The 20,326-nt window shown below is 40.0% G+C and overlaps 1 protein-coding gene across 2 annotated transcripts in view; it reads left to right on the forward strand.

Moving 5' to 3' along the window:
* The window catches only part of SEC24D (SEC24 homolog D, COPII coat complex component), a 119,214-nt gene that overhangs the window by 72,387 nt on the left and 26,501 nt on the right, over nucleotides 1-20,326 (forward strand). For both annotated transcript variants that reach the window (XM_082600376.1, XM_082600377.1), the window contains exons 9-13: nucleotides 1,702-1,840; nucleotides 5,419-5,534; nucleotides 13,924-14,048; nucleotides 18,917-19,108; nucleotides 20,067-20,160. In XM_082600376.1, the coding sequence (XP_082456502.1) occupies nucleotides 1,702-1,840; nucleotides 5,419-5,534; nucleotides 13,924-14,048; nucleotides 18,917-19,108; nucleotides 20,067-20,160 (666 nt within the window). The remainder of the gene's footprint in view (nucleotides 1-1,701; nucleotides 1,841-5,418; nucleotides 5,535-13,923; nucleotides 14,049-18,916; nucleotides 19,109-20,066; nucleotides 20,161-20,326) is intronic.

A 20,326-nucleotide genomic window follows, 5' to 3' on the forward strand; every position in this document is an offset into this window, starting at 1 on the left:
ATTTAATCCTGTCACAACCCTGTCCATGGGACACCAGAGCTACGCCGTGCGTACAGATCAGAAGAGACCAGAAATAAGAAAGTCCAATCCATCTTCTGGCTTCCTTGAGGCAAGAGATGGGGGAGAGGGCAGTGCAGAGGGAGTGATTCTGAATGTATTTTTTTTTATCCTTTTCCTGATTCTTTTATGTATTCTACTATCTGTGTTTTCCTATTCTGAGATCTCACAACTCACTTCTGAAACCTCAGCAGCGGATTAGTTTTCACATTGAACGTCTGGGCAGGGACAGACAGTAGATCTCTCTCTCTTTTTTCTTTTTTTTTTTTTTCTTTTTGCGGTATGCGGGCCTCTCACTGTTGTGGCCTCTCCCGTTGCGGAGCACAGGCTCCGGACGCGCAGGCCCAGCGGCCATGGCTCACGGGCCCAGCCGCTCCGCGGCATATGGGATCCTCCCAGACCGGGGCACGAACCTGCATCCCCTGCATCGGCAGGCGGACTCTCAACCACTGCGCCACCAGGGAGGCCCTCTTTTTTCTTTTTTTTTCCCCAAGAAAATGGCAGAAAATGGCCTTATGACCCCACTTCATCGCCACCTTCCTCCTGCTCTTCAAGTCTCCATGAAACAGCAGTCTGCTTTATTTACATCTTTTTCTTTAAAGAAAAACTTGGTTGATGTGCCAAACCCTGTAATTGTCAAGCTTTTCTAGAAATGTTATCTTTAAGGAGATTTATAAAAGCAAAAAGAATCTATGTGGTTTTATTCTGAAAGCTGGAAGTGTTGAGAAACAAGGCAGACTTCTAATGCTGAGTGTTTTTACTTTCAAGCTGTAAAAGATGTGTACTGGTTTCTGTGCATGTTTGTGAGGAAGAAGCAATTGAAATATTTATTTTTTTTGTTCTGGCAAAGCATGACCAGCCACATTGAAAGTACTTCGTGAGATGTTTTGTCATGGGATTAAAGAAACAGAAAAGGCAGAATCAGCCTCCTTCCCTAAACAAGTGAACATTATTGCATATTTCTTCAGAGAGTTGCATTTTTGAAGAAACATTTTATATACTGTGATGGAATTAGCTAAGTGGCATACCACTATGCAAACTAGAGCTTTTATTTGTTTGTTTATTTATTTATAAATATTTTGGGTGCTCTGTGTGACATGTTGGATCTTAGTTCCCTGACCAGGGATCAAACCCATGCCCCCTGCAGTGGAAGCACAGAGTTTTAACTGCTGGACCACCAAAGAAGTCCTGCTCTGTTTTTTCTATCTTTCAAACCAGAGCTTTTAAAATCAGACCCAGTTCCCCCTTCTTTATTTATAGTTAATGAAAAAACTTAGCAAAATATGTGATACACGGTGTCCAGGACGTTTCCAACATAAGCTTTATTAAGTATTACTACCATCATGGTATTTTTTCTCTGTCTTCCCATACGTGGGTAAAGACACATATACATAAATGTACACATGCTTATTAATTACATGTACATTTAAATTAATTTTTGTTTGGGTAGTGCCTTGAATTCCACAAGGTACCAAGAGAGGCATCCTTACTCCCCTGGTGAACACTAAGAGTTGAGTTCCTTAATGAGTCCAGAGCTTTCAAATTACAATTTAATACGTAGGACTTCTGAAATAACCTTGGTTATTTAGAATAACTTAGAAATCCTGTACCCACATGTCTCTTACTTGTGCTTGCTTCCTGTAGACGCCCCTCTACTTGGTAAATCATGGGGAGACTGGACCAGTCAGATGCAACAGGTGCAAAGCCTACATGTGCCCATTCATGCAGTTCATTGAAGGAGGAAGGAGGTACCAGTGTGGATTTTGCAACTGCGTGAATGACGGTAAGTGACGCCAGCACATGCCCTCAGGGAAAGTTCTGTAGTAAACGGAACATATTATACTTCTTAGCTTAGGAAAAAAATATATATCTGTTAAGGCTCTTAGTTAGACCTGAGCTTTTCCTAAACACCCTCAAGAATAACTCAAAGGAATGATGAGACAGGGAACAATATCTGAGGTTTATCTTCTGTAAACATAAGAGGTAAATTTTCATTTTGCCTCCAACTGAGGCTTTGTGGAAAGGAATTGAGAAATTAAATGACTTCCCTATTTTTGGGCTTCCCTGGTGGCGCAGTGGTTGAGAGTCCGCCTGCCGATGCAGGGGACACGGGTTCGTGCCCCGATCCCGGAAGATCCCACATGCCGCGGAGCGGCTGGGCCCGCGAGCCATGGCCGCGGAGCCTGTGTGTCCGGAGCCTGTGCTCCGCAACGGGAGAGGCCACAGCAGTGAGAGGCCCGCGTACAGCAAAAAAAAAAAAAAAAAAAAAAAAAAAATGACTTCCCTATTTTTGAATTTTATAAGAAACATAGCAACTTCCCTGTGGGACTCACACATTTATATGAGAGTAGGAGGGCCTTGGATGTCCTAAACTGAGGGTGTTCTGGTTGGCTTCCCTTCAGGGAAATTACACAGAAGAACTGTCTTTTATCTACATTTACAGATGATAAACTTGAGAGATTGTTCCCTCTTTCACCATTCCTCTGAATTATTCTTGAATGTGAGTTCATCAGTATTTAGGAAAAGCTCAGGTATAGCTGAGGGCTTTAACACGTATATAGATTTTTTCCTCCAATATGAATGTCAGATTGTTTTTAAAAAAAACGTTATTATGAAGGGCTTTCCCAGATTCACTGTATTTTCAATTTCATCCTGGTATGAATTCACAGATGTTGAAAAAAACTGCAAGCTTGCCAAAAGTGTTTACATTTATTATATTTATAACATGTCTCTCTTTTTAATTCTTTGGTGTCAAATGAAGCACATTCTCAGGCTGAGAACATTCCCATATTCATTTACATTTATAGAGTTTTTCTAGAACCACGCGATGATTATGAGAGCATAATTTTATGTGTTTTCCTCTGTTTCTTATCTTTGTAGACATCCTTCCCTCCAGGGCACTAGATCTGAGGAACGTACAGCACTCTGCCCAGGAGCCTGTGGCTGCTGGCTGCTCCTTGATGAAAAGGGAGCTCAGGCAGTTTTCTGCCTGTGTCACGGCATTCTCGGCCCCTTGGTTCCTGTGTGTGCTCTGGTGGGAGAGCAATGCTGGTCTCCTTGTTTACCCGCCCCCTTATCACAGTCCATGGCTTTGCCCAACTCCCAGTGCCAGAGATTGACATGGTGAGGCTTACTCACAAAGACCTTTAAAAATGCCTTGCTGTGGAGTAGATTCATTGGTTTCCAGCCTCATCTCAAAGGCACCTACTTAGTACAAATTGGTTACACTAGTGAGACCAGATCTTGTTCGTTCTCCACCCTTACTTTTCTTTCTAAGGAAGATCTTATTCCATCTCTCATCCTGGATAAAATCTGCAACCAATCCTTGGCTGTCACACAATCTTGGGACCTGGATTTCAGGAACCCTGTGACCATGCACTTCCCGGGGCTTTAGTTTTGGAGGAAAAAAGTCACGAGATGGCAGAGGCCTCTCCTGAAGCATTTTGATAAATACCTCCACCAAGGTCACCAGATTTCCACTGTCTTCACTCAAGCCTTCAACCTTCTTAGCAAGGTGATCAGAAATTTGTCCAGCTTCTATCCACTTAGAGCATCTAGGATCTTCACTTTGGTGTGACCCTCTGGCTTAATGCCCAAAGTGTCAGCTCAGAACCTTAAAAGGCCCCGCCACTTCCTAGTAGAGAAAAACCACACAGAGTTCCTGTATTTCTACACAGTAAATTCCCCTCCCTTGATATCCATGCCTAGGAAGCTGCCCTGTTCATTTTCTATTCATATTAGACTCCAATATTAGTTCCTGCAAGGAAGCCAGACTCCTTTAGATTGACACAGATGCCTGTATTCTTCATTTAGGTTTAAAGAAGACAGAAGTTTGTTGGAGTTAGAAAGAACCCACTGGGCTTGGTCACATGGCTCCACTCTGTTTCCCTTCAAAGTGTCCAGAGATTACACAGTGGGAAGCATGTGAGGCCAAAAGACACGCCAGAAGACGAGTGTCATGTGGCTGTGCATGATTTACGGGGGGACTTGAATTCTGGTTTATAAAACATGGCAGATAATATTAAATACTAAAATTGATTTGATTTGATTGATTTGATTCCCCCTAAAATTAATTGATTTTAAGGGGAAATTTTTTCATATCTTATATGCAGATGTGTGAAAATAAATTATAGGAACTGTAGAAAGTACCACCCATACATCCTACAACAGCCAGTGCAGCATCCTCCATCTCATCTAAATGTAATAAAGTAGCAGTTTAAGGCCCCCATAGCTTTCTTAGCTCAGCCAAAACTATCAGTTTCCCACTTCCATAATCTTGTCAAGACATTGAATTTTCTGAATTCAGAGATCCATATGTACATATGAATCTTATAAAACTTGTTTAAAAAGAAATGGCCATATGGTAAGAAAATAGAAAAAAATCAAGCCTTAGTGATTATTTTCTTAAGGCGAAACTAAGAAAACAGTCCTATTATAACCCATGTGTTAGTTCACAACTGAAAATAAAGAATACTGAGTTACTGGTTTTAAAACAGGTCATTACTTCTGTGGTTTTACAAATGAAAATGTTCTTTACGAAACACTTAAAACCAGAGCATTACTGCTTATTCTAAATACTTCTGTTGTCAGTGGTTTAACAGCCAGCCGAATTAATCTCAAGGCAACAGGAGTTCATTTTCGCAGAGATACCAGGCCATATTTGTCCATGTGTTTGGTGTGTGACTCATAAGTGTTCCTATGCTATTGGATGACTTCCAGGGCTTTGCCAGAACTAACCTTCTTAGACATTTGAATCAAATTAAGAGTTCCTCAGCTGAGATCTTAGTGGTGTAGTCTTTCCCAAATACAGTAATCCTTTCCCAAACATTAAAGATTACCATGCAAACTACCCATGGCTGAAGACATCTCTTAATTAAAGGATAATAAACATTATTGTTAATAATATGGCCAAATAAGAAGATAGTAAACCGGTCTTTCTTTTCTCTATGTGTGTAGACTTCTGTTTCTAATATTCTGAGGAAAATTCTGGACCAATTACCTGCTTATTGTTAAATAGTTAGAAAAGTCAAAATTCCTTTTAAAAGAGGTAATTAAATAGGGACAATTAAATTTTGGTTGTGACAATTTTAAAATGCCAGTACTTTTGTCCGCTATTTATCTGTAAAGATCCAAGTCATTAATGATTCTTTGTCATCAATAACTTGCAGAAGGGTCAAGAAGATACTTTAGAAAATGCTTATTCTTTCTAAGACATGCTTTTTAATCGTGGATATTTAGAATATACTAAAATATTTTTTTTCTCATACTAACTCCTTTCTTCCCATAATAAATTTTGAGAACTTACTAAATTGTCTGTGTTGTAAAAATAAAAGATTTCCTTTCCTATTTTGTTTTTATTAGTTCCACCATTCTATTTCCAACATCTGGACCACATCGGAAGAAGACTGGACCACTATGAGAAGCCAGAGCTATCTCTAGGATCATATGAATATGTTGCTACTTTGGATTACTGCAGAGTAAGTGTTCCCAGGACTTCAAGTGTTTATATATGGATGTCAGATACAAGCGAATTACTTTTATATGTCATGAACTGACCTTTGATTCACAGACAAAGCATTCGGGTGGTGCCATGGGGATGTAGAAATGCCTAAGACACAGATCAATCCTCCTAGGCTGTTAACATGATTAAATAACCAGACCATCCACTGCAGTGATCATCTTTAAAAACTAAAAAGTGGTGGCAGAAAGAAAAAAATAGGGACTTCCCTGGTGGTGCAGTGGTTGGGAGTACACCTGCCAATAATGGAAGGGACATGGGTTCGAGCCCTGGTCCAGTAAGATCCTACATGCCATGGAGCAGCTGAGCTTGTGCGCCACAACTACTGAGCCTGCTCTCTAGAGCCCGCGAGCAGCCACTACTGAAGCCCATGTGCGCTAGGGCCCATGTGCTGCAACTATTGAGCCCACGTGCCACTACTACCGAAGCCTGCACACCTAGAGCCCGTGCTTCCCAACAAGAGAAGCCACTGCAAAGAGAAACTCACGCGCCGCAACGAAGAGTAGCCCCTGCTCACCGCAGCTAGAGAAAGCCTGTGCGCAGCAATGAAGACCCAACACAGCCAAAATATATATATATATATAATAATAATAATTTCATTTGTATGTCCCTTTCAGATAGAATATGATGCTAGGTTCTTTCTTTTTTTAAGTTTTTCTTGATGTGGACCATTTTTTTATAAAACAAATTTATTTATTTATTCATTCATTTATTTTTGGTCGCGTTGGGTCTTCATTCCTGTGTATGGGCTTTCTCTAGTTGCAGTGAGTGGGGGCTACTCTTCGTTGCAGTGTGTGGGCTCCTTGTTGCAGTGGCTTCTCTTGTTGTGGAGCATGGGCTCTAGGAACATGGGCTTCAGTAGTTGTGGCCCACGGGCCGTAGAGCGCAGGCTCAGTAGCTGTGGCCCATGGGCCCTAGAGCGCAGGCTCAGTAGTTGTGGCCCACGGGCCCTAGAGCGCAGGCTCAGTAGTTGTGGCCCAAGGGCCCTAGAGCACAGGCTCAGTAGTTGTGGCTCATGGGCCCTAGAGCACAGCCTCAGTAGTTGTGGTGCACGGGCTTAGTTGCTCCACGGCATGTGGGATCTTCCTGGACCAGGGCTTGAACCCGTTTCCCCTGCATTGGCAGGCAGATTCCCAACCACTGTGCCACCAGGGAAGTCCCTTGATGTGGCCCATTTTTAAAGTCTTTATTGAATTTATTACAGTATTGCTTCTGTTTTATGTTTTTTGGTTTCTTTGGCTGCGAAGCACGTGGGATCATAACTCCCTGACCAGGGATCGAACCCACACCCCCTGCATCGGAAGGCGAAGTCTTAACCACTGGATTGCCAGGGACGTCCCTCCACTAGGTTCTTAATGCAGCAGTTTCATATAGTGCCTCTGCCTTATTTGTTTTGTCAATCATCTCAGAAAAATTTCCCTTCTAAGGCAGAAGCTCAGCTGATACAGTCAGTAAGACTACTGATGTGTTTCTGTAGCTCCTTCTCCACTCCAGCTGTCATTGCAGTGATTTAGGCTCTTAGAGTCTCCCTGAGACTGTTTCAGCAGCCTGGGATCCTAGCCTCCAGTTTCCTTGCTTTAAAATGTAACCATGAGACTCCCCCCACTACCTTAATCTAAAAAATTAAATTCAAAAATTTAAGTTTCTTTATAAGACCGTTAGCTACCACCTTAGCTACATCTTCAGTTGTAGAAAATTCTGGCTCATGTACTCTGAACACATCACTCCCCTGTACAACTCCATGCTTTTATCTAAGATGCTCTTTTTTTTTTTTTTTTTTTTTTTTCCGTACGCGGGCCTCTCACTGTTGTGGCCTCTCCCGTTGCGGAGCACAGGCTCCGGATGCGCAGGCTCAGCGGCCATGGCTCACGGGCCCAGCCGCTCCGCGGCATATGGGATCCTCCCAGACCGGGGCACGAACCCATATCCCCTGCATCGGCAGGCGGACTCTCAACCACTGCGCCACCAGGGAGGCCCTAAGATGCTCTTTTGACCCAACTACCTTTCCATCCTCCTATTACATCTATACATACCCCACCTAAAAAACTCCTACTTATTCTCTAATCCCTGGCTGAAATTTTGTTTTATGTGAGTGTGTGTGAATGTGCACACAACTTTCTCTGACTTCATCATGGTTGTTATTTACTAAATCTTCTGATTTTTTTTCCCATATAATTTGGTCCATATGTCTGTTTTAGCAGTTATCCCCATAGAATTTAAATCTTCCTATATTTCCCCTCTTCCTAGATTCTGATATCCCTGGGGACAAGAATCTTGTCCTAGCTGTCTTTACAGCAGCTATCATAGTGCCTGCCACAGCGTAGGCAGTTGATCAATGCATGTGGATGAATGAATGAATGAGCGAGTGAGTGAGTGAATGAATTTGCAGCTGGGTCGCTATTCCCAGGGCTGGCTGTTTCCCTTCTCCAGCGTCACAGTGATGGTGACATCATTATGGATGTCTTGAATATCCTTCAAATTCTTCAGTGATTTGAAAACATCTTCGTGAGTATTAGTTCAGATTTCAGCTTGTATCTGAAGTGCCGTGTGTAGACTTGAAGAAACAGAATCATCCTGACTTACTTCCTTTTCCAAAAATGAATGCCTCCTGGTGCCCAGTCCTCAGAAAACAGCCTCTGACCCACAGATTTCTTTCCTAGATATTATTTGCTAGGGGACCAGTCCATGTTGTATTGAATGTAAATTACAAAGAACATTATTCCTAACTAGAAGTTTTTTCAACTGAGTGGATTTAAAAATGTTTTCCTATTAACATATCTTTTGCATTTATTTTAGTATTTTGTATGAGTTTTTCAACTAGTTATTAAAGAAGAGTTAACACTTTATTAGTTTTAACTGTAACATTTGAACACATTTTGGGAAACATAAGAACATTTTTGGTACAAATGATTTATTTCAGGCAAAAACAAACAAACCAAAACAACAACAACAAAAATGTCCTAAAATACCAGTTACTTTTGGACAGTTTATTTGTCCTTTACTGTTGTTGACTGAAGGAGAATGATCAGGCAGAACATAAACATTTGAAGTTCGAATTAAATGTAATAAAGCCATTGTATCTAGTGATGGAAAATTTATTCACTCATCTTTGCAACTGTAGTGTAAATCTAACTATGCTTTGACTTTCCCCTTCTCTGCCAAAAAGGCTATATTATCTTGATTTTATGCTTTTTTTAGCAGAAACTTAGGCAGGGAGTCAAATCTATTTCTGGGAACAAAAGTCTTAGTATCTTCAAACTCTTTTATCTGGAAATGTTCCAGATGTCTAATTAATGGGAAAGCTCACAGAGCAGGCAAGGAACCAAATAAAAACTACATTTTGAAGAGTTTTTTGTAAGGTTAATCTTCCTTTTATTATTCCAAATAAGGTTCATAATAAAAGAACTCTTAATATCTTCAAATTTAATTATACCTTAAAATGTAAACGAAGAATAATAATGAATTGCCTTAGGGCTTTGGGTGATGAATAAGAGCTTATATAATTGGTATGTGTATTTTTTAATACCATACAAACTTAAAGGAGAATTACAAAATAACATTTTCCCTATTCATTTTAGATAATCTTAATGCCAATTTTAGATAATAAAATTAGCATTCATTGAACATTCACTATGTGTGATGCTCTGTGCTAAGTGCTTTCTATGTATTGTATCATTTAGTTCTCACAGTGACCTCATGTGGTATGAGTATCACCATGATGTGGGGAAACTTAGGCTTAGAGAGGTTAAGTACCAACCTCAGGCCATACATATAGAAAATGATGGAGCCAGACTGAAAACCATGTCTGTATGACCACAGAACCCCTATTTCTCTATCAGTGCACTGTGGATATGTAGGCATGTATTTACAAAATCACCATGGAGTTCCCCTGGAAAAAAAGACCCAGCTCTGTCTAATAACTGACAGATTTTCACCTAGAAGTTTACAGAATATATCTATCTACCTATAAAGTGTACCTGAAAGGTAAAATCTCATTCCAAGCCAGCCTGTTTTTTTTTCCTAAATAAAAATGTAGTTTCTCCACTTAATTTTAGTTCACTTTGACATTTATTATATACCTAGCATGTCCAAGGCACTTTGGCTGTGTTTGTGAGTGATACCAAGATTAGCAAGAATATGAACCTGATCTCAAAGTCTTTACCATGCATAGACCTGATCATTAAAGTATATAAGTAATATGATAAATGCTGTAAGAATACAATAGTCAGAGTGCCATAAGAAAACAGATGAGCAATAATTTATGATTTGGTGGATCAGGGAAGGGTTCTAAGAGTAAGTGACATTTGAGCTGGTTAAACCATGAGCAGAGAAGTGGAAACTAAATGGTAAGCAGAAGCAGTTTCTCAGGTATTTGCAACTTACTCCAGTTTCTTCAGGGGCTATGGGGGGCTTTGTAGATGAGTGATGGGGACCTAGTATAAAGACTAGGATAGTTGGAGAGTATATTCCCCCTTCCCCCAAAACATTCAAGTTCAAATATTTTTTAAAACACTATGCCAAACGAAATACTTTTCCAGCCAAGGAAATACTTTTCTTGGCCCACGCCCACTAGATTGTGACTTCTGGATAGAAAATGTTTTGAAAATGGCAAACACTTAAATTAGTTGGAGGAATGTGTATTGCGGCATAATAGGAAGTAAAGCTGGAAAATTGTTTTGAGACACAGACTATCCTTTTATTTTCCACTAGGCTTGGCATCAGAGCTTTGATCTCTTAGGCTTTTATACATGTTTGCTAAATGAGTATTATGGGGAGTCTCAAATGCCAGGCCATTGAAGGATTGTACTAATTCAGTAGCCCATGAGGACAATTAAAGGCAAAGTGGGAGTTGTTTCTATTCATCCATCCATCCATCTACACATTCATTCACTCATCTAACAGTCTTGAGCGCTCTCTTGAGCCATGCTCTGTGCTTGGCTCTGGGGACTCAGGAAACTTCCTGTCCTCAGAGGCAGTAACCTTGGGATCTATCTTGTGCCCTGGATAGTTTATTCTGACAGCAGTCTGTATAATGAGAGGAGGGAGATTGGAGGTAGAGAGGTAGGTATTAGAAGTTAATGTAGTAGTCGAAACAAGAGAAAATGAGGGTAATATAACAATTCCTCAAAAAATTAAAAACTGAATTACCAAATGATCCAGCAATTCTCCTTCTGGGTATATACCCAAAATAATTGAAAAGAGAATCTCAAAGAGATATTTTCACACCCATGTTCATAATAGCATTAGTCACAATAGCCAAAAGGTAGAAGCAACCCAAGTATCCATAGATGGATGAATGGATAAACAAAATGTGGTATATACATACCATGCAATATTATTAAGCCTTAAAAAGGAAGGAAATTCTGAAATATGCTACAACACGGATGAATGTTCAGGACGTTATGCTAAGAGAAATAAGCCAATCACATAAATGACAAATACTGTATGATTTTAGTTTTATGAAGTACCTAGAGTAGTCCAATTCATAGAGACAGAAAGTAGAAATGTAGAATGGTGATTCCCAGGGCTGGAGAGAGCAGGGGAAATGGTAAATGATTGTTTAAAGGGTACAAAGTTTCCATTTCTGCAGGATAGAAAGAGTTCTAGAAATGAATGGTGGTGACGGTTGCACAACAACGTAAATGTACTTGAAACCACTGAACTGCACACTTAAAAATGGTTAAGATGGTAAATTATATTCTGTGTGTTTTACCACAATTAAAAATAGTTTTTAAAAAGGATGAAAATGAGGGTCTAAATTTGGGTACTGGAACGAGAAGGAGCCGCTGAGGGCTTCACAATTAACTAGGTGTGGATAGTAAGGGGGATGAACAATTCCACAGAGGAAATGAGGCGTCAAGCCCAGAGCGTTCTGGAGGATCATGTTTTCTGTAAGTTCCTTGTAGAAAAGGCCAGCATAGTGGGAGAAATGTTGTCTTCACTTCTAAGATTTTGAGTGTAAGGTGCTGGCGGGGCCTTGCCGTGGAGGTGTGCTGTGGCTGATTGGAAAGCTGGTCGGGAGATCAGAAGACAGACCATGCGGAGAGAATCTGAGGGGTCGCCTACAGAGAGGTGCTGGTTAAAAATGAGCAAATTAGATTATGTGATGGAGCATGTGGTAAGGAAAGAGAAGGGGGTATCCTTTGGAGAAAGATAACAAAATGAAAAACAGAAGCAGCAGTCAGAAAAGTGGGAGAGGAAATGACACCACGGTGCCTCGGCAGCTGAAAAAGGGAAAATGGTCTGCCAGGCCGAATATTGCAGAGATAAGAGAGATTAAGGATGAGAGCTGGGTTTTATTTCAAACCACTGTAGTTTGCAGCCAGGAGATCTGTGAGCTTCAAGATGTCACGGTAAACCAGGTTATAGTGTTCATACATGCTAAGGTTGGCCGGACAAAGCCAGCTGGATTGAATGGGCAGAGTGATCGATTAAGGCAGCCAGGGATGAAGCCAGTACAGTTGTCTAGATGACAAACTTCCGGGTGGTTAAGAGTGGGGATGGGGTAAAACATGTGAAAGAAGCATTTTGAAAGAATCAATCAATGGGACTTGGTGATGGAAAGAAAAGAACAGTCAAATCTAATTTCATGTTTTCAAGCCTTTGGGTTGACGTGTAGTGATGTTATTGATAGAGATATTGGAAGAGAACGCTATTTATAGAGGAGTGATGTATTAGTTTTGCATACATAGAAAACAAGTTACGGTGAAGCATTCTGTAGAAACGTGTAGGTTGGAGATATCAAAAATATTCGGTGGGGAACTGGTGATGCTGAACTTAGGAGAGAATGTAAGAATGGTAAGGCACATTTGGATTGGTCACAAGTTTTGGTTTAATTAGTGGAAACGATTGTTATTTTCATTCTATGTAAATCAGCATAAGTTTCTGTTATGAATTAGATTAGGTGGGAATCAGGAATGGTTTGCAATAAAAATCATTGCTCACGGGACTTCCCTGGTGGTGCAGTGATTAAGAAGCCGCCTGCCAGTGCAGGGGACACAGGTTCAAGCCCTGGTCTGGGAAGATCCCACATGCCATGGAGCAACTAAGCCCCTGTGCCACAACTACTGAGCCTGCACTCTAGAGCCTGCGAGCCACAACTACTGAACCCGCGCACCTAGGGCCCGTGCTCTGCAACAAGAGAAGCCACCGCAATGAGAAGCCCGCGCACCACAACAAAGAGTAGCCCACACTGGCCGCAACTAGAGAAAGCCCACGTGCAGCAACAAAGACCCAACACAGCCAAAAATAAATAAATAAATAAATTAATTAATTAAAAAAAATCATTGCTCATGTAGACAGCAACAGAGTTCTTACATTTGTTTGTTGGTCTGATTTTGGATGTGGCAAAGCAGTGAAGTTTTCAGGTTGATAATTTTCAAGTCCTGCAATTTTTTTCCCTTTTTCAAATGAAAGACTTTTATTAGAGGAATGTTACATCTAGCCCTGTAGTGGACATAGGATGAATTAGTAACTTAATTTGGAGATAGTGTTATCTAATTTTATAATTATAACAGTTAAAATTTAATCTAGAACATTTTTTTCATTTATCACAAAGTTAAGATTAAATTAGCCTTAATTCTTTACTCTCTAGTGTGAGTCACTAATGTTGTTTGCCTGTGGTTCTACTTTCTAAATATTTTGTAAGATCCAACTGAAGAATTGCTTCCTAAGAGCTGTTTGAACACCAGCCAGTAAAGGGACCAAAAGCTACAAAACATTTATGTAGCAGCTGCTTTATGTTATAGTGATTGTTTTAAACAGAGAAAAGGCCCAGAATTCAATTTTTTTTACCATAAATATGTAAGGAACAGGTATATATTTAATAATACAGCACAATTTTTTAAGTATACAATTATATTTTAGTATTTAATTTCATATCTTTGAAGAGCTTATAAAGGAAGAGAGTTGAAAATGGTGATATCAAGTTAATGAAGTTTTACTTCAGTTTCAAAAACAAACACTAATTATAGTTTTGTACTCTTTTGGGCCACAGTTTGCCAGGGTTCCAGACATATTTCTTCCCCTAAGGCAGAGTGTTCTAAGCAAGGTCGCCACAAGACTGTACTCACCTTTGGGGAATTGTGGTAATGAGGTCTTCTGAGCCTTTCTCTGCTAGCTGTCATAATCCTGTCTAATTCAATAGTGGGACCCAGGTCATAGCCTGGAAAATAAACAGCTTTTATCTTTTTTATAGCATCAGAGACTGTTCCAGAAAATGATTTAATTCCACACGTTATATTAAATGAGATGTCTGATGACCTTAAAGAGTTTCTGGGTGTTTTAATTTGATTATGAAATGTATGTACATCATAATTATATGTGTGTGTTTGTTTGCTTTCTTGTAGAAGAATAAGCCTCCCAACCCACCAGCCTTTATCTTCATGATTGATGTTTCATATAGTAACATTAAGAATGGACTTGTGAAGCTCATATGTGAAGAACTGAAGACTGTGCTGGAAAAACTTCCGAAGTAAGGGAACTGCCATTCTTTTTGTAACTTATACAATATTGCTGAATTAGTATATTGGCCAGAAAACAAGTGCTGAATGGCCCATTGGTCTCTTTTGCTAATGGGGACATCGGATAATTGTTTATAATTTATAAACAATTATAAACAGCATCAAACAATCCTTAAAAAATCAGAGTGATCTTTTGTACAAAGCAAAAGAAACACAACTGATAAGAAATAATGCCACGGTAAACAACATTCAAAAATCCACTCTAAATTATAAGGAGAATCCCAACAGTGTGGTGGAAAAGGCCTTGGAAGTCTGTTATTCACTTTTCAAAAACTGATTTTCCAGCAGAAAACGGGTAGTTGCTGGGCGTGGTAGAGAGTTCTAAGGGATGCCAGGAAACTGAACTGTTGTCTCGTGGCAGGCCCCGTGGCTTTTTGGCCAAATTCCCTTTTGCCCTTATAGTACCCTGTCTAACCCCTCTGCAGCTTTCCTGCCTCTATGTCCTGTAACTTAAGGGCACAGGGTACATCATTTGTCCTGCTGTTGCAGGGGGCAGTGCATAAAAGGAAAGGTGGAAAGGTATATTAGCAAACATGACTATGTTTTATCGTGTACAAACTAGTTGTTTAGGCTGGGAACTAGCATCTAGTAAGGAGACTTGTGAGCAGGGAGAAAGCTTTCCTTTATGAGAAGATGACATGCTTAAGAAAATAAAAGAGGCTAGAAAAGATTGTCTGAAACCTAGTGTCTGCACCAGTCTTAACATCTTCCACCCCTCCCTATGTTCTGAACATAAGCAACCTCTGTTCTGAAAGGGGATGCTTTGAGGGGCGAGTTGTCCGCAGCCCCTAGGTCTCCCCAGGTCCTCGGGTGCCCACTCCTCTGTATTTGTTCCACATGTGGCTGGTGCTTTGGTGCCTGTGAGGCTCAGTTGAGCGAACTCTGGACCTCCCAGGAGTAGTTTTGTTTGTATCCATGAAGCTGAAGTCATAATATTCTCAAGGATGGTTTGGAAAAGCAGTGGGGATGTTTAAAAAACATTGAGGTGATTTCAAACTGAATTCTACAATGAAGAATGAGCTGGGAGCAAGTTGAAGATGGGGCAAAAGAAAGGCCTCTGACGCCTGCCGACTGTTGTGACTATAGTTTCTGTGACCTCATTCTCAGGGACCTTGACAAGTATGGACTTTCTGCCTAAAATGGCATATTTGATCACAGACCTCCCCCAGGGCTGCTTTAACACTACATCTGCATTTTGAACTTGAGTTGTATGAAAGCAAACTACTCTAATTTCTGGAAGTGGCCTCTCTCTCTCTCTCTCTCTCTCTCTCTCTCTCTCTCTCTCTCTCTCTCTCTCTCTCTCTCCCCTCCCTCCCTCCCTCCCCCTCCCTCCCTCCCTCCCTCCCTCTCTCTCTCTCTCTCTCTCTCTCTCTCTTCAAACTGGTTCAAATTAGTTTCTCATAACCTATTTTCATAGTCACTTTACCAACCCCTTGTTTCTTTTCAGCACACTGGTGATATGAAGCTTGTAACCTATTGATGCAAGTTATGAAATCACACTGTTAGGTGTCATCATGACCTTTATATCCCATTGGAGCAGAAGTGTGGCTTTGGCAAGAGATGGGGAGCGGGGTGGGGGGGAGAATACTGCTGGCTATTCCCCGCCACTTTTCAAGTAACTCTCTTGAAAGTTTTTATTCAAGCCAAAATACCTTCTCTTTCTTTATCTTTTAAAACAAATCTGTTTTTTCTTTTCTCCCCTGAAATTTATTTTGGGTTGCGTGTATGTATAACTTTATATTTCCGATGGTAAGATTACCATCAATTTGATTTACTCTGTGAACTAAAGCAGTGTTTTTAAAGCATAGTATATAAGTCTTGATTAATATCTAAGGTATGTTCATCTCTCAGCTAATCTTTTGAAAAGGGAAAGCCCATTCCTACTCTTTAACTTTGAATTTGCATCTTTGATATTGCCAGGTTGCCAGAATTTTCTGTCTGACTTCCTGGAACAGGAAAGAAAAGATTTGAAGTGCTTCACTCGTTACTCAGATCAAACTCTCGGACTTTTTTCTGGTTGTCTGTTTTTAATGCTGCTGTAGCTAAGATGTTCAGAATGCTTGAGTTTGGAATATTCTGGTTCTTCTAGTTACTAATATCTTCAGTGTTGCTCTGTCAGATTCATTCCATTATAATAATAGGGGCAACTGTTGAGGGAAGGGGTCATTGAAAAATGGAACAAAACATGTTCTTTATTAAGATATCCCTTATATAACTTTACAAAATTTGTGTAGAATCAAATGAAGGAACGACTGAGGTTTTGTTTTCTCCTGGATATGATGTAACAGGGCAGCTATACTGTTGAAAAAGAAAATTTTAGGATAGTTCTTTGTTTCTCAAATTTAAAAAGAGTTGTTCCAATGGAAACACTACTATTATTTTGTAATAATGTGAGATGTCCTGATTAGATATTTATAAAAAATGTTAATTAGATTTTAAGTGAACCCTATGAATCCCAGGATACTCTTTTCCCATCACTAAAAATGTCCAAATCTAATGGGGAATAGCAATCCAGATTCTTCCCTTTAATTTTTCTTTTGTGTCTTTTGCCTTGGTTGACTCCAAATTAACTATTAAAAGGAATAAATCCCCTTCATGGTTTGCTGGACAGTTTTCACCCTATGTAATAAAAGGTTTATTGGGACATGGGAGCTTAACCAGTGGTGTGCTGGAAAACTGGCTCTCAAATAAATAAAGCCTTGATTTGTAGTGTTTGCTCATTCCTGTGGTATAAATACTTCCAGCTGGGCTGATTTTAAACTACCAAGGCGACATCACTCCACTGGAGCTGAGAAGGGATGCAGACAAATCAGTTTATCAGTTTGGGCTCTAACTTGCCCTCTCAGACAGTGTCCACATCAACGAGACCTCTGTTCTCCACATTGAGCTTGGCCCTCCAGGAGCAGAGAGTGTAAGCCTTGAGCCCTGCCCTTTATTGTTCTATTGTCAGGGATTCCTGAAACGTTAACTAAAAGGCACTTTCTACCAAGAGCCAAATGTGAATGAGTTGTAGAAATTTAGGAAGAGGAAATAACTTCTGGTTGGTAGCATCAGGGAAGGCTTCACGGAAGGAGGATTTGTGCTTGGCCTTGAAGAGTAAAATTCTAATAAATAGGGAGGGGGAAGGGGAACACGGATACAGTATAGTATGGTCGTTGGTTGCGTAAAGTCATACAGATTAGATTGTGGAGGGGTGTGTGTGTGTGTGTGTGTGTGTGTGTGATGTCTGTGTATGTGTAGCTACAAAGGATAAGGATTCCCATTTCCAAAAATTTTGCAAGAGTCCAAAATGTAAACATTTACCAAGTGCTTTTGGGATTATGAGGATCTATTTAAACTGCCCGGCCATTTATCAAGGCCACAGTGAAGAGCAAATGTCCTCAGTTAGCAAGGTAAGTAGAGAAGAAATAGGACAGAGGTTAAAGTGAATAGTTTGTCAGCCTGTACTCTGCTGAAACATCAAGGAAATTGGCAAGTCTTCGGTGGGAACTTCAGACACTTCCATTGTCCTTTCTCTTGTACTCAAGTAACTCTTTAGGCCATGTGCAAAATGTAGAAACTGAGCAAACTAGGTTCTTTTTCACAGAAGTGGTCCCCGAAGCAAAATAAGTTTTACCGATATCTAAGGGTCAAAGAAAATGGCTTTCATGTAGCCGCTGAGCACTATGTTATATCCGCTGCTGAAAATGAGTAAGAGCATCAGTAGTACCTAGGTGTATTGTTTTAGGAGGGGGTGTGGAAGGAGGCGGGGGAAGGAGAGACAGTGAGAATAAAAACGAGTCTAGACCACTCAACTCTGAATATACTTAGTATAGACTTTAACAGCAATATTCATGCCTTTGTACTCCTTTATCAGGAAGATTAAGGCCTTGTCCTGGAATTCCTCACAAAAATTTTTTTTACGTTTTGTTACAGTTTTGGAGATTTTATTGCTTTTATTCTCTAGCCATGACCATCACAAATGGTTACCTAATAAGAATTACATTGTCAATTCGTGTATGTGATTTATTTTAGTATTCACACTATATGTTTATATGGTATATAGCTTTCAAAATCTAGCCCATTTTCTATTGAGAGTCTTGAGAATGTGTAAAAAAAAATCACACAGGAGGAGCAAGTCCTTTCTTGATAAAAATAGCTGTCCTGTTTGTAATCTGAATATGCCTTTCTCTTGCTTCAGATATGCCATTTGTTACTCTGACCTTCTGAGAGCTTTGTTTCTAAAGACTGTAATAAACCTAGCTTGTTTGTGGTGGTGGGGGGAACACCTTGTAATTGCTATGGTTAGAATATAGTAGAAAAATATGAGCAAATGTTTTCATAATATCTATTTGGTTTTTTACCTAGATTTTTGAGAATTTTTTTTTAAATCAACTTGTTAGTTTTGTAGTATCTCCCATCCCCTACCGCTGTGACTCAGTATTATCTATATCCTGTAAACAATAATTAAGACCAAACTTTTAAACATGTCTTCTTTTTTTTTTTTTTTTTTTTTTATTTTTTTTTTTTCTTTTTGCGGTATGCGGGCCTCTCACTGTTGTGGCCTCTCCCGTTGCGGAGCACAGGCTCCGGATGCGCAGGCCCAGCGACCATGGCTCACGGGCCCAGCCGCTCCGCGGCATATGGGATCCTCCCAGACCGGGGCACGAACCCGTATCCCCTGCATCGGCAGGCGGACTCTCAACCACTGCGCCACCAGGGAGGCCCTAAACATGTCTTCTTTATATTTTATAGAATGTATTCTTACTGAATTTCTCATAGAAGCCACTCTCTCAGGACTTTATGGAAGAACGTCAAACCCTTTTTTTCTCTCTCACAGGGAAGGTCAGGAAGAGACTTCCTCACTTCGAGTCGGTTTCATCACGTACAACAAAGTCCTCCATTTCTTTAATGTAAAGAGCACTTTGGCACGGCCCCAGATGATGGTGGTGACCGACGTCAGCGAGGTCTTTGTTCCTCTGTTGGATGGTTTTCTTGTCAGCTATCAAGAATCCCAATCTGTGATTCACAAGTAAATATCGAGTGCTTTATAATTTAGATCCTAATCAGTTGTCTGTTTTTTTAAAATTAATCTTTCTTGGAGTAGAGTTGGTTTACAATGGTGTGTTAGTTTCTGCCGTACAGCAGAGGGAATCAGTTATACATATACCTGTATCCACTCTTTTTTAGATTCTGTTCCCATGTGGGTCATTACGGAGCACTGAGTAGAGGTCCCTGTGCTATGCAGTAGGTCCTTATTAGCTATCTGTTTTATACATAGTAGTGTGTATATGTCCATCCCAGTCTCCCAGTTACCCCTCCCCACCTCTTTCCCCCCTTGGTAACCACAAGTTTGTTTTCTACATCTGTGACTATTTTTGTTTTGTAAATAGGTTCATTTGTACCATTTTTTTAGATTCCACATGCAAGTGATATCATATGATAATTTGTCTTTCTCTTTTTTAATGTTTTGATTCAATCACACATATTTTGTTTTGTCATTAGCAAGGGGGTTTTAACACATGGATTATAAAACTCTATTATTTATGTTAGTTCTGTCTCTTTTCATTGCGGACTGGTATCTAAAAGGAGGAAATTTTTTTAATACACATACTCAACCCTACCAGTCCCTTCTCTTTGCTGGAAGGCAATGCAAGGGAGTTATTTCCTGAGTGTGCATGAGAGTATTTGGTGGTGATATAGCCACTGTTCCATAATTTATAGTCTAAGAGATCAGAAATGTAGTAAATAGAAAAACAAATCTATAAAGAGTGTGATTTTGTAAATGTTCCAACCAAATCATAAATTTTGGTGCCAAATCATGCCAGGATATCATTCCTTGAGGAATGACCTCTGAAATTCACCCACAGGTGTTCAGTGTAAAAAAAACACCATATGTATTTAGGCCTGAAGTGTTCGTGATTTATTTCCTGATGTTTATTACAAATATGCTAAATATTTAAAACCTTTTGCTCATTCATTTCTTGCAGTTTATTGGACCAGATTCCAGAGATGTTTGCAGACTCTAATGAAAATGAGACCGTCTTTGCTCCTGTCATCCGGGCTGGCATGGAAGCACTAAAGGTGAGAAGAAGGCCCTTTTAGTTGCTAGTAAATAAATTCTAAACACACACACACACACACACACACACACACACACACACAGAGGAAGTTTCATCCATGAAAGAAGATACAGCCTTCATTAAAACATGCAGGTTGCTGGAGGCTGTTCATACTTCCCTACAAATCT

This window comes from Mesoplodon mirus (genome assembly GCF_964341445.2).
Source record: "Mesoplodon mirus genome assembly, chromosome: 2".
Classification (NCBI taxonomy): Eukaryota; Metazoa; Chordata; class Mammalia; order Artiodactyla; family Ziphiidae; genus Mesoplodon; species Mesoplodon mirus.